This window comes from Euphorbia lathyris, chromosome 10 (genome assembly GCF_963576675.1).
Source record: "Euphorbia lathyris chromosome 10, ddEupLath1.1, whole genome shotgun sequence".
Classification (NCBI taxonomy): Eukaryota; Viridiplantae; Streptophyta; class Magnoliopsida; order Malpighiales; family Euphorbiaceae; genus Euphorbia; species Euphorbia lathyris.
Window position 1 is genome coordinate 29411550 of NC_088919.1, and position 17635 is coordinate 29429184.

The window sequence follows — 17635 nt, forward strand, 5'->3', positions numbered from 1 at the left end:
TAGTGCTTCAGTCTCCATTCTTTCTCTTTTTTTACTATTATTAGTGTCGGGGGCTTCACCTTTTCGAAGTAACGAATTCAGTTTGTGCTCATTGGACGGGTGTAATCTCGGACTCTCTTCATTAGCTCTAGAAAGTCTTTTGGCCGAGCGGTGATGATGCTTTAGTGAAGTGCCCGACTTCGGAAATTGCTGGCCAGGGCATCGATGGCTCCACTAATGTGAAATTCTTTGACCTGAATTGTTATGGCCTGGAATTTTTGAATGAACAGGGCCAGATTCTCACCCTCATTCTAGACTGCTCGATTGAGATCCAACATGGTCTGCCCTTAAGAACCGAGGTGATGAAGTGGTCAACGAACGACTACGCCATTTGGTTGAAGTTACGGATCAACTCGAGTAAGAGTTACTCATCCAAAAAGCTATTGATTCTTTCAAAGTGGTGGGAAAAATACGGCATAAAACTGCATCATTAGTCGTAGTTGCTTCCATTACATGCCAAAAGTTTGACTTGGGTGACAGAGTCCCCCAATCCTCCATACTGTATGAAGGTCGAAACCCGAAATCCTCTAGGCATGGGCTGTCGTTGAATCTCCTTTGACAAAGGCATGTTGGTCTTTGACAAAGGCATGTTGGTCTTTGCCAAATCAAAATATCTATCTCAAGAACTGGATTTACACAAAGATTTCTTCTCGAGGAACTCCAATATATCCTCTTTACTGACGGGTGCATCTTTTTTGGCCATAATGGGGAACGACGTGTGCCTCGCCCGCGAGATTTTTCCTTGGGTCCTTTTGCCTTGTATGGTGCCGAGGAGGGCTTCTTGATTTGGAATACCTTCGTCTAGGGGACAGCTTCGAGAATAGGCCCTAGGGGTCCCAATGGATTCCCTACTAGACTCTCATGTTCGGACGAGTTTTTCTCGCTCGGCCCTTTTTGCTTTCCACAGCTGCCACCGAAGATCAGCCATCTCCAACACATATGTTGCTTTTGCATCGTCCATCTCTTTTTGCATGGCTACTAAGTTCTGTCCGAACCTTCGGGATACTTCCTCTATTAGGAGTTGGTATTGAGGATTTAATTGGGGCTGGGGCCTTGCTTGCTCTTTAACTTCTTGATTGTTGTTTCGGTGGATCTTCGAGTGAACGCGACTAGATTAAGTCATCACTAAATATTCGGACAAATGGTGGATAATCGAAATCCACACTCACCGCATCAATGGTAACTTGTTACTTGATTCTTGATTATGTGTCCAAACATGATGTTGATCCGACATCGTGTTGATCCTACAAAACAGTATGCAAGTCAAACGAAATCGGAGTCTAGCAAACCCACTCTGATGCCTAAGTTAGTTTCTGATTTAAGACTGAATGGAATGGTATAAACTAGTTTAGAAATAGTAGTTGACGTACCAAACCTTGTGTCTATACATGTATATTTATAGTATTCGATTAGGTTTAAAGGTGTCACCTCCTTAGGAATCCTTACAAAGCTAGGTTTCTAATCCTTTAAAGAATCTGAATCCTAAAAGGAGTCTTTTGTCTCGTAAGATTCTAAAAGATCCCTTGATACTCCGAGGTTAGAACCTCATAAACTGTAATGGGTTGCCTCTCGTTAAGCTTGAACCGTAGTGGTCGTCTTTGACTTGTTGAAATAGGTCAGAGACCGTCTTGGACGTTGTTTGGGCCCTTAGCCTGGGCTTGGACCGCAATAAGAATGATGACGCCATAAAGCGTATGCCATCATTTAATTTGATATCACTTATTAAAATATGAAAATGAAATTTTTGGTCAAATTTGCAATTGTATAATAATATAAGAATCACCGTTTCATTTAAAACAGAAAAACCAAAAATGGTACCAATCCATAAGAATATAAGAAAAGGGTGAATACGATAGAATATGACCGAGTTAAACTTGCATTAATTCAAGTAGTTGTTGATTATTAATGGAATGTAATATATGATAGCTAAGTTCAGGAAAAGAGAAGTTTTTTGGGCTATCACGATTTGACTCCTCACAATCAAAATAACACTACTCATAATCATAATTTAACCTTCAAACGACAACGGACATGAAACTTCCTATTAACTTATTCAAATTCATCCCTGTCTGCACTCACTCGACCAAAGGAAAATGCAACCAACTCAGCAAAACATGCATTACTATTCAAGTGCAACATATAACAAAATCACAAATCCACATCTTGTACCCCAAAATCATGTAAAGACATAAGAACCAAATATGTAAAAATTTATTGTATTTCAGCTACCATATAATCTCTAGCTGTAAGAGAATCAGAAACTGCGTATGTCAGCTCAAAATTTACTTAGCAAACTGCTTTTACCTTCTAGACGTCTTTAGCCAACCCATAAAGATCGATATTACCAGAGTCTGGCTTGCTTGGTTCTTGGAAGGATTCTTTTTTAGGTATCGCTCGCTTCATAGATGGTGAGGATGAAGGGCTGTCCTTGTATAACTCGTCCAAACTATCAAAAAGGCTATTTCGCATATGTTCAGCTGCTTCGAAGAATCGATTGATTCCACCGAGAAAGTGGCGTTCAATCCCTTCAACATCATTTCTAAGCCCTGGGAAGTTAAATGGTGACTCGTGCAACTCGCTTGATCTGTAAAACCCTTTACCCACCAAGTCTGTAACATCTTCCTCTGTGTACTCCTTGTTGGATTTCAGCACTTCAACATGCCTAATTCATTCGAACAAATAACAAACTACAGTGTCAACAATCACAGGAAAGGCAGAAATTCCACACGCAACCTACTCAATAATCAGGGGCATCACAAAAATTATACAGAACATTAAGAAAAAAACAAGATGAAGATATCATAGATGTGGTGATAAAATGAACATGTTACTGTAGTTGTAATTGTCTAGTTCATATTCAAACTACGTGAGAAATCATTATCTATTAACACCCTTGAAATAGAATGAAGTGTTTTTTATTGATACCCTTAAAATAGAATCGAAGTGTTAGCAAACAACCAAGGATCACACTAACAGAGTCGCACACAAACAGCAATAACAATAATGATCAAAGAGGAAGAGCTCTATTGATGCAATAGAAAATAGTATATGAAGAAACATAAGTGAAAGAAAATAGTCCACAAGGCAAACTCCAGGGAACAACCATTATCTCTCAGTAAGGACGAAGAGTGGAATCATTTCCTTCTTGCTTGCCTAAGACAACCCCCCACCCATCAATTTAACTTTAACGCTTAAGGCAATGAGATCTCAAATCGCCCAATGCACTAGGCGACACTCTCCTTCATTAAATGAGACACTACTTCAAAAAGACCAGGTAAAGTCACAGATATAAACAATATTATAGTTATATAAAATAATTATTGAATCACAAAAGTTAGATCCTTCAAAAGTCTCCAAAAAGAAACACAGAATAATGTTCAAACAAATCAGCAGTCGCTATCGAAGAAATAAGACATAAACTCGCTGCTTTGATTTTCTCGAAGAAAAGGCTTTTCCAATTTATCTTCCTTTTTAACTAACTTATAAGCTATGAAGCACCGATACTGGTACGGCAAACGGTATTTCTAAAAAATATGAGATGCGGGTATGGCAGGGATACGACAAGTTTTATATATAATTAATAATATATATATATATCATTTGTAATGAAAAATTTAAAAGATACATAAATATATAAACCACAAATCAAATTCATAAAGTCGTTATAAAACCACAAATAAAACTCATAAGTCATTATAAGACCACAAATAACATCTATAATATTATATTACCAATAAGTCAAGTTTTTTAATTTGTTAATGGATGGTGGGTTGATATTACTTTATTTAATTTGTTTTATAATCCTTATATTTTTTAAGTTTTTTTAAAAAAACCCCTACAATTTAACTAATTAATTATGAAAAATATCCCCCGTGTATCCCCTAATTAAAAAAAAAAAAGAAAAGAAAGAAAAAAATGTATACTCCTTAGCTGTATCCTGTACTCATCCCCGCCGTATCCCTGTCCTCATAGTATCGGATACGAGTACGTTGACCTCTTAGAAGTATCGGTGCTTCATAGCTTATAAGCTAGCTGTGTGTTTTCTCATTACTTATATTACTGTTTCTTGTAAAGCTTCAATCCTACACATGAAATCAAGAAAATCCACACACAACGTACTCAGTAATCAGAGATATCCCAAAAACTATGTGGTAATAAAATGAACATGAAACTGTAATTGTAAGTTTCTAGTTCATATTCAAACTAGGTGACTTTATTATCAACTCAATGATTTCCAATAGCAAAAATCAAAACAAAGTTTTATCACTCCCAGTCTCACCTACAATGGACACATAGTTATTAAAGGCACGCCTAAGGCTCTAGGTGCACATGGCGCGCAAAACAAAGGCTGACATTGTCACTCAGACGACTGCCAAGGTATGCCTTTGTGTGCCTAACCGTGGTTATAAGAGGCACGCCTATTACATGAGTACGTTTTAGGGTTTTAAAAAGTTAGATATATCTTTAATCTCTAATGAATGGTTATAACTTATAAGTTATAACACTAGAGGAGTAGGGAAAAATGAACGGTGGATTGGTAATATTTGGATGACAAGGGGTCGAATGATGATGATTGATGAACTCGTGTTTGAAGATGATAATATAACATGGACTTTAGTTGGTAGGGCTGCTGGAGTTGAAAAAAGTTCTTATAAAACTGTAGTAGTAAGAAAATGTCAGAATACATCGAAGTGCTAGACCCAAAGGAAAAGGCTAAAGCACCATCTTCAAACACAAAGCTCCTGCAGTTCTTCGAGATGGAAAGATGACAAAGAAGAAACTAAATTTAGACGAGTAGGATGAGGATGAAGAGGATTAGATCCTTGAAGAAGAATTTTAAGATGGTAGAGATGAGGAGAGTGATGGTAATGATTGATGAATTTGGAGACTTTTGATGAGAAGTAGCCATTAATCAACTTAGGATTTAATATTTAGTTGGACACTTGAAACTTTAGAATACTGAATTTGTTGCACTTGATTTAGAATTTATCATTTCTTATATTTTAAATATAATCATTTATGTTTTTATATATTTTTAGTCTTTTAGACTCCAAGACCCCTGCACCTTAGTACGCCTAGGCTCCAAGAACCCATAGTTAAATTACCAACAATTTAAGAATTCTCTTGCCAAATAAACACAATATATAACCATTGAAATGTTTGAAGGTGGGGAGAAATGCCCAAATAAAGAAGGAGAAATTCGCTATCTGATTAACACCCTTGAAATAGAATTGAAATGTTTCAGATTGACACCCTCAAAATAGCAAAGCATTAGCAAGCAGATAAGGATCACAGTAGTAGAGTCAGACAGAAAACAGCAATAACAATGATAAAAGCTAGAAGTATTTCAGCAAATCTGAATTCTCATCCAATGCTACAACCGTAGGTAGGGGTTTTCTTCTTCTTTTTGTAACTGTTGATTAATTTATAGTTCCATATAGAATTTTTTGTTAACAACAATCACATTAAGCCACTGACATCTTTATTTATTGAGGGAGCTGCCTGAATACACCATACTGAAAAGCATATAACCAGAGAAATAAGAAGCAAAACCAAGTGAAAAGTTTTTCCCCTTGGAAAATCCCCACAAATAACAAACAATGCAATTTTCCCTCAAAAGGTATTCCAGGAAACAATAATGAGAGAAATAAATAATAAAATAACGAAATAAGGAGCACTTACTCTCCGAGGCACTCTCTGAGAACCTCCTCGGTTTTCTCACACTTTCGGATGAACTTCCCGGGCTCCACCTCTTCCGTCCTGCACTGAGATTTGACTACCTTTCTGGTGGAGCATGCCTTCCCACCAGAGGAGGAGGACAAATCACCGGAAGGCAATGAAGAATTGAAATCGTCTTTCCACACCCACCCCATTTCGTTTCCAGTTGTGGTATGTTCGCGAAAAGCCTAGAATGTGTATATACCTATTCTTATTATTTGGGTTGGTTTAGGCAATACGTTTCCTTTGCCTAGAAATGGGGTGGCAATGGGACGGGAAAAACCGAAAACCGTGTGGATCCGAACGGATAGGACGGGGAAAGACCGAAATTTTTGGGTGTGGGGCTGGGGGCGGGGGAAATTTTAGCCCCGAACATTAAAATTGGGCGGGGTGGGTATTACTATCCCCGAACCGTGGGGATCCGCAAACCGCCCCCAAAAAACCGACCGTAAAATCCCCGCAAAATCCTCCATCAATCAAATAAAATATTATATATATATATATATATATCTAAGATAATTAGTATTTAAATGTGATTAAAAAAAATAATCAGTATTGTGATAAGTTAACTAATACTATTATGTACATCTACAACAACTTAATTTAGTTTTATGGTTGCTCTACTTTAATTTTATTTTATTGCTACTCTTGGTATATACTGAATGCTCAGTTTTTATTATTATATCAGTACTGATATTGAATGTTAAGTTTTTTTTATTATATCAGTAATTTAATTTTGTTTTATTGTTGCTCTAAAGTTATATTTTATAATTTCGTTTTATTGCTGATCTAAACTGATATTTTATACCAGTAACACATGATGAATTTTAAATTTGGGGATTAAGTTTTAATTTGAATTTTTTTTTAATTTTATGTGGGGATTGGGGATTCCCCGAAATCCGTATAGAACCGTGCGGGCGGATGTGGGTGTCAAAAAATCCCCGAACATTTTTTTGGGGATTCTCCGAAACCGCAATCGAAAATATTGGGGGCGAAATGGGGGATGCAAAACCGCCCCCGCCCCGCCCCGTTGTCACCCCTAGCCTAGAACTAATACGTAAAGTTTTTTAAAATATTTTTTTTTCTGCACACACAGTAAATTTAGATTACCTTCCCTCCCAAACGAAGTTAAATATTTAATCTAATTTACATTTTATAAACTCTCAATCAAGGTTAATTTTTAACTTTCTTTTTCATCATTTTCCTTTCCTTTTCATTACCTCATTTAACTCTCACTCTCATTAACCTCCAAACTCTCAAACAAAAGCTTAGATAAATTCGGTTAAAAAGTTTAAAATATTTATTATGTTATTAATAGAGCTGAGAAAGAAAACAATAAAAAATATACGAAATTGTTTTAATTTATTAACAAATTTATTTGAGATATCAAATGTGACAATTAAATAATAGTCAAATCAATCTTTTCAAAATTGCGATAACACGTGGTTAAAATTGATTTTACTTAGAAATGTTGAGGTTAAATTTACACAATTTTATATGTTAGGACTAAATATGCATTTCGCTTAAAACATTAGGGTTAAATTTGATAATTATTCCTTTATGAAAATAATAGCTTTTTCTAGATTTTCATGAAAAGTTATTTATATTTATTTGACTTGGACAAAATTATAATTTTTATGTGCACAAATAAGTTTTTTACTTATCATTATTCCGAATTCTTTTTTTTTTTTTTTGAAAATTACCTTCATTAATGAATCAAAGCGTTACAAAAGTTCAAAGCGGATAAAGGAACAAAACTCGGAATAGCATAAAAAAAAAGAACGGACTAGCATATTGTGAGGCTGCTCTTGCAAAAGCATGAGCAAGGCCATTTGCTAGTCTGCGAATAAAGCAGACTGAGAAGCCGTTGTGTGTCGATAATAAGCTACGAATCTGGCCGATGATATCTCCAAATTCTGAAACGCCCGCTTAGTTGGACTGGATGGCGTGTGCTGTCACTTGGGAGTCGCTTTCAATAACAACGTTCGTTTCTCCTCTCTCGATAAGCCAATGTATAGCCTGGAGAATAGCCAAGGCCTCTCCCTCGCGGCTATCCATTAGACCATCCATCATATTCGTCCGGGCTGATATGAACGAACCGTCTGCTCACCTTAGCACCGCACTGCATCCAGATTTGCCCAGAATAGTGAAAGTGCTGAAGTCGGTACAGCACGACAGCACCTGTGGGGGCGGGCGGTGCCATCGTCTTGCACACAAAGTGGGAGGCGGCCTGCTGTTAGAGGTGCTCCTTCGACGCTGAGCAATCTGCCACTCCTCGAGTGTCCTTCGACCGTTGCTGATAATGTGTGACGTCTGGCTGGTTGTCTGTTTCCAGAGCAGTTCGTTTCTCGCTCGCCACCAGCACCACAGAAGAACCATAAAGAGCTGAGAACGTCCTGGACTCCCTGACCTGCAAAAGTTAAAAAAACAGATAGGCAAAGTTGTCCGCATCCGCAGCCAAGTTATTCAGTTCATTAAACAGACCCGCTTCACGCCACAATTGCTGGGCTTTTGGGCATAACCAGAAGAGGTGCCACACGTCTTCGATATCCAGTGAACACATCACACAGTCATCCGCCAGATCCACCCCTCTATTCTTTAATCGGACTCGAGTAGGAATACAGTTACAGACTAACCTCCAACAAAAGTACCGAATTTTGAACGGAACCTCAGCTTTCCAAATCCCTTGCCAATCTCCATCAATTCTGAAGTTTCCAAATCCCTTACCGAATTTGGGTTACTGAACGTTATTCCGACTTTTATAATATCATTATATAAAGTACACGGAAATTATGATTTTTTATTTTTATTTAGTTGTTTAAGTTATTTTTATTAGTTTTTGTGTTATATTTTTTATTTTTATAATTTATTAATGTCATTGATATCATATAAATATAACTTTGTCATGTGGAACTGTTGAAGCACGAACGTACTCTCTAAAAGATAGAATGTGTAGCTTCTCATTGTATAAAACAGAACGACGACGTACTAGAAGCTTGATTCGGGAAACCTCATGATACTCAGTCAAGAATCCAGTCGTTACCATAACCACTCCCGATCCTAGGAATCACATATCAGGCCAGTATCTGGACTCACTCTCTTATATCAACATGAGACACGTGGCTCATCCTGCTCCACAATCTATAACCGTCTTCTTAAGCTCAATATCATTATAAATAGTAAGCTCATTGATTTTTGCATTACAGCTTTAAATTACTGATTGTGATCATTCTCCAGTCTCCTCCACAAACTGACTTAGATGTTAGAGCAGATTCGTCGTACAAACAACCCTTTTGACGACCTTGCTTCTCTTAGTTACAAATTGATACATGAACTTTTAGAATTTAACCAAATCACCTATATTAATTTTACATAAACATGTCTTTAATTTGGATCCAAATGATTAGTTCGAGACAGCTACGTATGGACATTTAATTGAAAATTGTTGGATGTGATTATTAGAAAAAATTGAAATTTTCTAGTGTTTAGTGGGTATTCCTTAAAATGTAAGGTATACACTAGAATTCAAACTATTTAACTTAACCGATTTAAGGCCATCTTCATATAATAAAACTTTATTCACCCCAACAAATTGATGTGAATTTTAATTGGAAAGAAGAAGAAAGTTCAATAAGAGAAATAATCACAAATAAAATAAACTATGTTAAGAAGTTGCGTTTACTTCTTAAGGCTTAACTTTTGTTGTAGTACAGTCCGAGCTAAATCATGTTTACCTTCTCTGTTTAATCCATAAAAAACAGTTCTGAAATTAATACTACTTGGAACTATCCCATTATCCAACATTTCATATATCAGCTTCAGAGATTCTTCAGATTTACCTACCTTACAAAGACCGGTTATGAACATGGAGTATGTCTTAAAATCCGGTGCAGGTCCTTTCAGTTTCAAATGATTGAACACATTCCAAGCATCAACATCTCTCCCCATATCCATGTACCCTCGAATCAATGCCGAATATGTAACAATCGTCCCTTCACACCCTTCTTGCTGCATTTCCTCCAACACCTCCATAGCTTTTTCCATCCGCTTCTCTTTTAGAAAATGAACAATGAATGAAGTATAGATGTGGACAGTTAGACGAATACCCGCCTTTTTCATTGCTTCTACCTTAGCTAATGCCTCTTCTTCTTGTCCCTTTCGTAGTAGTGCATGAACAAAGCTTGCAGAAGTACATTCATCTAGTGTAGACCGCTCCGTTCCAGCCTCCTTCAGCAACAACTTAGCTTCTTCTAACCTTCCAGCTCGACAAAGAGCTCGAATGTGCAATGAACGACTAAGGGGAACTGTGAATCCAATTTTACCAAGACAATCTTCGCTCTTTCTAGCTTCTGATAGTTTACCAACTTCACATAAACAACAGAGATAAGTTTCAACCATTTCTCTGTCCGGGATGTATCCTGCACCAATCATTTCGTGGAATATTTTAATGGCTTCATCAACCTTCCTACCTTTTCTTCCACAAAGACTGATGATCAGATACTTATAGGTACTTTCAGTTGGAATGTAACCTCCATCTTTCATCTCATTGAAAATCTTCAATGCAATCTCGGTTAGTCCCGTACGTCCATATTGCATTATCATGATTCCCCATGTATCATGTGTTATTAAGCAGCCCTTTCTTCTCATCTCATAATAAAGGCTTCTCATGTGCTTGAAATCCTTCCCGCGTCCTGAAATTTTCATTGCTATGTTGTATGTTTCTGTAGTGTGGTTATAGCCACTCTGCGTTCCTACCCATGAAAAAAACTGTAATGCAGCTTTTCCATGAATGCTGCAATTACGCAAAACCTCCAAAATAAGTTCCGGTGTAAACTGAACTCCACATTTGCCTAGAGTTCCTTGTATGATGCTCCAATCTTCTGAAGATGATAATATCCGACAAATTTCTCGGCAATCCTGCTCATTGTAACCCTTATGCTCAATTCTTTCTTCCTCGAGTCGGTCATGATTTTGCTCCAGCTCCACCTGTAGCTCCTGTTGTCCCGAGCCAGGATGAAGACTACAAAATCTTTGCATTTGCTTCACTTTTTTAACATTTTCCATCTCCCCATTCTTCTCCATACAAGCTATAACCCACTTGAATATTTTACTATCAATACTAATCATGGAAGCCTGCATTTTGTGCAAAACCTTCAGCAATTCATCTGTTCTTGAAAGTTTGCATAGCTCCTTGATGAATATGGAATAAGATTTCCATGTGGGTTTGATTCCCTTATACTCCATGGAATTGAATGCTTCCCATGCTTCTAATATATGGTTTTGACGAACATGAGCTGCGACAACTGCCATAATTACTACACTATCTGCCTTAATTCCTCTTTCCAACATCTCATTGTATAGCTGAAAGCCTTTCTGATATTGGTACGAATCGAACAAGTTTTGCATTAACTCGGTATACGTGGAAAGAGCTGGTTGGTGTCCAGATTCTTTCATGATTTGAAACAGCTCCATTGCCTTAGAAAGTTCATTTCTTTTTAAGTAACCGTTGATGATGATCCCATAAACTTTTGAATCAACAAGACTTCTTCTCTTCATAATTTCAGTAATTTCAAGAGCATCTGCAATCCTACCAGCTCTGCACAGTCCTTTCAGTAGGGTTTCAAAACATTCATAGTCAAGTGCTATCTCTTTACTCTTGAATTCACGAATCAATTCGAGAGCTTCTCTAATTCTTCCAGCTACACAAAAACTCTTGAGCATGCAGACAAGAACATTGCGCTCTGGAATCATTGAAAGCCTAATCATATCATCTGTAACAGTATTAACAGCACCAACATCACCCAACTTTGCCATTGTATTGAGCAACACCTTATACAAACTTAAATCCAATCTCAAGTCTCTACGAACCATCTCCTTGTAAAGTTCCATTGCAACCTCTCCTTTTCCAGCATTACAAAGAGAATGCACCATGGTTTTATAGATCTTTTCATCAGGTTCACATCCAGATTTTTTCATTTTCTCAAAGAAAAACAAAGCTTTGCCTATCATCTTTGCTTTTCCAAACTTTGAGATAAGAATGTTCCAAGTTTTAATATCCTTCTCACATGAATACTTTTCCATTTCCTCCACCAAACAATCTGCTAAATTAAATTCTTTGGCTTCCCCAACTATATATAACATGGTATTGTAAGTGTCTGTATTATGAAAAAACCCATCTTTAATTTTCACCCAATTGAAAAACTTGCAAGCTAATTGCGGCACTTTGAAGCATCGTTTCAATACTTTGTCAACAATATGCGTATCAAGTTGAAATCCCAGACTATCTAACCTCTCCTCCATTGAAACTTCTGCACGAACAATTCTAGTAACTTCATTAACTATAGAGCTAACATCAATCTCCTTGGAAACTCTTATCTCGGTCTTCCCTCCTTGTAAACTGTTGCTCAGCTCGACATTTTCACAAGCACCTTGTGTGTGAGTATTTAAATCTTCAGTTAAGACATGATTTTCTTTAGATGGGTTTTTCTGATAGATGACCTCATCACAACCTAAAATCTCTGTGATTTCCTTGAAAAGAGGATTAATAGCAGTAGTTTCAGCTTGAGCAGCGTCTAGTCGAGTCGATTTTGTTGAAAGGCGTAAAATTGGAAGACTGGAAAGTTTGTGGGTTGTGTTTGCATATAAGAATCGGAGTTTGTTTATGTGCCACATTTTGTCTCATGTGCTTTGCAACTACTAGGCAGAAACCATACCCACACAGGAGTATCACTTTTTAAAGGGTTAATTCCAAAAATATTAGTACGTGGTTTCACGTTTCTGCCGTGGAAAATACAAAGGTTCCCTTAGTCAAATAGCTGTTAGTGCGTTAACGGGTCACTAATAACTGTTTAGGTAAATAATAAATAAATACGTGACAAAGCATTTATTTAGAGTTAAAAATAATAATTAGAGGTAAAAATGTCCTTCGAGCAATAAGCTAATTGAAGAAACTTCTAAAATTAGCTTTTTCAAAATTAATTTTTTTTGTATTAATAAACTCTTTCAAAACTCTGTTCACCAAAAAACACTGCTAGAAGTTTGACTAGTAAATTTCTAAAGTGGCTTAAACTTTTAATTTTATCCAAAAAGGAAGTGATGTGGAACATGGTGGGTGCGCAAACCAATGAGATGAAAAGAAGATTCAAAGAAGAAAATACCGATGAGACACCGAAAAGGGAGGAGAGAGGAAAGAGAAAAAGTTAATCAAGAAAAAAATGAAACCAATAGTTTGACTTGTCAAAGATGAGAGATAAAAAAATTTACCATAATACCTCTTGCCAAATCATCAAATTGACGGTTTTCTGTTAAAAGTGCAAATCATAGGGTTTGTTTTGGAACAAAAAAAAAACAGGCACCGATCTCTGAAAACGTGAAACCACAATTTTTTTTAAATCAACCCTTTTTAAATAACATCAGTATTGACATACAAGTTGGCCAGTGACATATTTGTTTTAAGAAAATCAATAAATCAGTCTCTATTCTATATTTAACTACACAACCTCAATTCTGTTAAAATAGTGGACTTTTCTTTACTCTCTCCATAGCACCCAGTTTTTTATTCTCTTATCTTTCTCTCTTCTTCTCACTTAATCCGACTTGATATTCTGATATTTCATATTGGAATTTTCTTTTCACAGTGAGTGGTTTCATCTATTTTGTCAGTAAGAGAAGTATTCAAGTTGAGTTTCCATATTATTTTCTCGTTTAACATAGGATAAAGTCCAAAAAAACCCTTATACTTTCACTTTTTTTTGTCAAACTGGTACCTGGAAAAAAATTGTCCAGAAGAGGATTGTGTTTTCCTCCGTTACATAAAGCTAGGAAAGATTGTTAAATCCACTAACTGGGGTGACATGGCAAAGGTTATTTATTTTCATCCCAAAATATTAGGAGACCTATAAATTGACCCTTTGCCTTCCAAAATCATATAGACACAGATAGTTGATGTTAGGGCATACTAAACTCTTCTCTTTCACTCTCGAATGATCATCGAACCAAAATAAAAGAATTGAAAAAAAAGAACATTCGCAAATCGAAGTGTACTAAAATTGTTGAAGTTTCGATCATTTTTAAGTTGTGGATTTGAAACAACAAATAATATTTCGAAGAGAAGAAGACCGTGTTAAGATATAGTGTGTCAGTCAAGGTATGTAAAACGTGTTAAGATATCTTGCAATTTCCGTGTCCTTTTTGTTTAGTTTGGGTTTTCGATTGTGTTTATATGTTTTCCTTTTTGTTGACGAACTATCTCTTTTGGGGTATTTTCTAAAAATTTAAGTTTATTGTGTTATTGCATGTAACAGTAACATGATAGGGGTATGATTTTCTTGATAGGGTATTGCTAGTTTTAAATTGCCTTGATTTTGTTGGATGATGTATTTATGGATTTGTTTGTGTTTTAGCATGTACTGTTAAATTGTATCGGATGGCTGAAATGGGGAATGACAATGTTCCCATCACAAATCCTGCAATTGTGAATCTAAATCTTCACCATGGTGGGAAATGGTCTTCTTTCGATGTACTACGAAGTATGTAGGTGGTCAAGTATTTGAAATCACCGTAGATAAGGATTACTTATTCTACTTTGAACTAGTCGGTTATTATATGAAGCTAAGGTACACCGGTGTGTGTAGGATTTGGTTTCATGTGATTGGTTTGAGAGGTGATTGGAGTTATGAAGAAATAATAGGGGTAAATTGTTAGTCCCGTGTAATGTGAGAATTAGTTCCAAGGGTGGGGGGGTTAAGGAACTAATTAAAAAATTTCTCCTTTACGGCTGACTTTCTTTTATATTCAAGATTTTTCACTTAGTCGTTTAGCATAGTGATGATGAGCAAAGTCAGAGGCAGCTTTAGTTGATCTAAGACTAAGGCTGCTTCTAACATTGAGTTAGGAAATAGCACTGAAGTCTATTCCTAAACTCAGTACTCAAAACACACAAATCAATATGTTCATTTTTTAGCGTTTTACTAGGCACAATACAAAGCAAGCAAATAAGGAGTTAAGAGTTAGAAAATGTTACTTAGTAGATTTATCCTGGTTCGGCCTCCTGCCTATGTCCAGTCTCGGAATCCTTCCGAGCTTTAATCCACTACTGAGCTCTTTCAGGTAGAGCGCAAACCTCTTACAATAGTCATGAGTATACAGAGTACCTTCCTCTATATCCTATACCCAATACTATTTTACCACTGAGCACTATAACCGAGCAACTCAGTATCTCCTTACAATCTTTAGGAATGATAAAGATGTTGTTCTAAACAAACAAAACACTTTAGATGAATTACAATCTAGTCTTTTACACAAAATAAGAGTGAGTGTAAGATTTCTTTGCTTTGCTTTCGCACAGAACTTCATATAACAATTTGGTCAACAGTTTGACTTGATGAAGATCTGCATCGAATGAAGCAAATGAGAGGCCTATTTATAGTGACATCTGAGGCTCCAGTTATTTTGAAATTCAAAAATAACCGTTGGAGGGAAACGGTTTGCTGTCGCTTTCATTCGTCAGTGCTCAGTGTCATCGGCCAATGACAAAGTTGCCTTTCTGTCTTGATCAGGTATCATGTACTTCTGGTCAGTAAGCGTCAGGTTGTCTCTCCATTAATGGTAAAGTCTTCTAGACATCTTTCTACGGCGTCTGAACATTTCCCAAAATGTTTGTCTCTAAGTTGTTCAAGTCAACTACTGACTTGTCTTCTATCCGTTCGACTTAGTAGCTTCATCGTGAAGCAGTTGAGAAGGCTTCTGGATCCTTCTTCATGTTGGGCCGAGTTTATCTAGTAGCTTGGATCTGTTGACTTGGGCTTTGACATTCTCTTATGGGCTTTTAGGCCTTGGTCTTTAATGTCTTTTAATACGTGTGAATCAAACACTCAACACTTGAACAAACACATTAGTAGCAAATAAATCAAAGCATTTAAATTTAATGTGTTGGAATATTTTATCATAGGGTTTTAATTCTAATTTGAATAATTTTGTCAAATCAAAATCATTGTGGAAATGTGTTTCAACAAACTCCCCCATTTTGATGTTGACAAAAATATTAAAGGGAAAAGTACAAAAATAAACCTTGTAGTTACACCTGTTTTTGAATAACACCCATGTGATTTAAAAGTTTGTAAAATGGTACCTTGAAGTTCATTCCGTTAGCAAACACATACCAAATTGACTAACGGTGTTAAAAGTCAAAGGGAAATGAGTTAATTTGGTCCTTATATTTCTTTATTTTATAAATTAACTCCCATTATTATCTAATTATCACAAACAAACCCCAAAATAAAAAATAAAAATCAAATATACCATCTTTTCCATCTCTTTTTAATTTTTAATTTTTCTTCTTCTCATCTCTCTCCTCTTTATTAATTTCTCTCTCTAAAATCGATTGATTTTCAAATCTCTTTCTAAATAATCAAATACAAAGAAAAAACCAAAATCATGGTGGGTTTTTCAATTTCCACTAACCCTTTTCTCATTTTTTCAATCTGTTTCATCCATTGAATTAAAGTCTGATTTTTTTTCTCATTCTTCTTAGCTTCTTCGTGAATTACACAAGCGTTGAAGAACTTTTCAGTGAGAAGAACTTAAAGCCAGTGAGGAAGAAAACTCGAAGCAACTAGCTGATTCATCAAAAAACGAAGCTAATTCAATTCCTTTCTCATGCACTCATCTTCCTTATCTCCCTCACTTATTCTCGTTCTCACCAGATTCTCCTCAAGCGAAATCAATGGAAAATACACTCAAACAGTGTGAAATTAATCCAATTAAAGGCGAAACTAAAGTCTGCGCAACTTGTTTAAAATCTACAATTGATTTTGTACATAAAAGCTTTGGATTAGAAACTCAATTCAGAGCTTTACAAACTAATCATATTGAAAAATCAGGTATGAATTTAGAGAACTATACGATCTTATCGGAGCCGAAGGAGATTCGAGTTCCGAATATGGTAGATTGTCATACGCTGCCGTATCCATATAGAGTGTTTTACTGCCATAGCCAGAAGAGTGGGAATAAGTTGTTTATGGTTTCGTTAGGAGGTGATAATGGAGGAAGAGTTGAAGCAGTTAGTGTTTGTCATATGGATACTTCAGAATGGAGTAAAGATCATGCTTCATTTCGTGTTCTTGGGACTCAACTAGGTGCTTCTCATGTTTGTCATTTCTTTAGAGCTGATGTTCTTGTTTATGTTCAATGGATGAAACAGATTGAAAAAATGAGAAAAGGGTTAGTGAAAATTGAAAAATCCACCATGATTTTGGTTTTTTCTTTGTATTTGATTATTTAAAAAGAGATTTGAAAATCAATTGATTTTAGAGAAAGAAATTAATAAAGAGGAGAGAGAGAGAGAGAGGAGAAGAAGAAAAATTAAAAATTAAAAAGAGATGGAAAAGATGGTATATTTGATTTTTATTTTTTATTTGAAAATGACTGCAAGATAGATTTGGGAGAGGAAAAATAGGCTAAACATAAAGAGATGTGTAAGGATTTGGCAATCTGAAAATCGACTGCAAGATAGAGTTGGGAGAGGGAAAATCGGCTAAACACAAGGAGATGAGTTAGGGTTTGGCAATAGGAAAAAAAGATTAAACACGATGAGATAGCTAGAAAGTTAGAATTTTAAACAAATGAATTAAAAAAAATTCAAAATTCTACTAATTTGACACATCAGCTAAATCAATGTTATTTTGACAAGTGTTATATTTGTTCCACATTTTATAGATATAATAGATAGATAATAGATTCAACACACAATTACATTTAGGATTGTGCATCAGTTCAAAACTAAACCGAATCGAAATAACCAAAATTACTAAAATAATTGATACCAATACCGAACTGAATAATATGTAAAAACCGAACCGAAATATTTGATTCGACCTAA

General features: G+C 35.9%; 3 protein-coding genes across 3 annotated transcripts; 1 reads left to right on the forward strand and 2 right to left on the reverse strand.

Annotated features, from left to right (window-relative positions):
* Window positions 1–2053: 2053 nt before the first annotated feature.
* On the reverse strand, window positions 2054–5956 carry LOC136209833 (fra a 1-associated protein). The gene is made up of 2 exons (XM_066001432.1): window positions 5722–5956; window positions 2054–2701 (listed from the first exon to the last, which is right to left on the reverse strand). The coding sequence occupies exons 1-2, from the start codon at window positions 5910–5912 to the stop codon at window positions 2347–2349; spliced, it is 546 nt and encodes a 181-aa protein (XP_065857504.1). The 5' UTR covers window positions 5913–5956; the 3' UTR covers window positions 2054–2346.
* A 3360-nt stretch (window positions 5957–9316) lies between these two features.
* On the reverse strand, window positions 9317–12456 carry LOC136208082 (putative pentatricopeptide repeat-containing protein At5g06400, mitochondrial). The gene has a single exon (XM_065998918.1). It carries the CDS (start codon window positions 12427–12429, stop codon window positions 9436–9438), a length of 2994 nt encoding a protein of 997 aa, XP_065854990.1. The 5' UTR covers window positions 12430–12456; the 3' UTR covers window positions 9317–9435.
* Window positions 12457–14182: 1726 nt separating this feature from the next.
* Window positions 14183–17038, forward strand: LOC136208065 (BURP domain-containing protein BNM2A-like). Its single transcript, XM_065998901.1, has 2 exons — window positions 14183–14285; window positions 16335–17038. Exons 1-2 carry the CDS (start codon window positions 14183–14185, stop codon window positions 17036–17038), a joined length of 807 nt encoding a protein of 268 aa, XP_065854973.1.
* The last annotated feature ends 597 nt before the right edge of the window (window positions 17039–17635 follow it).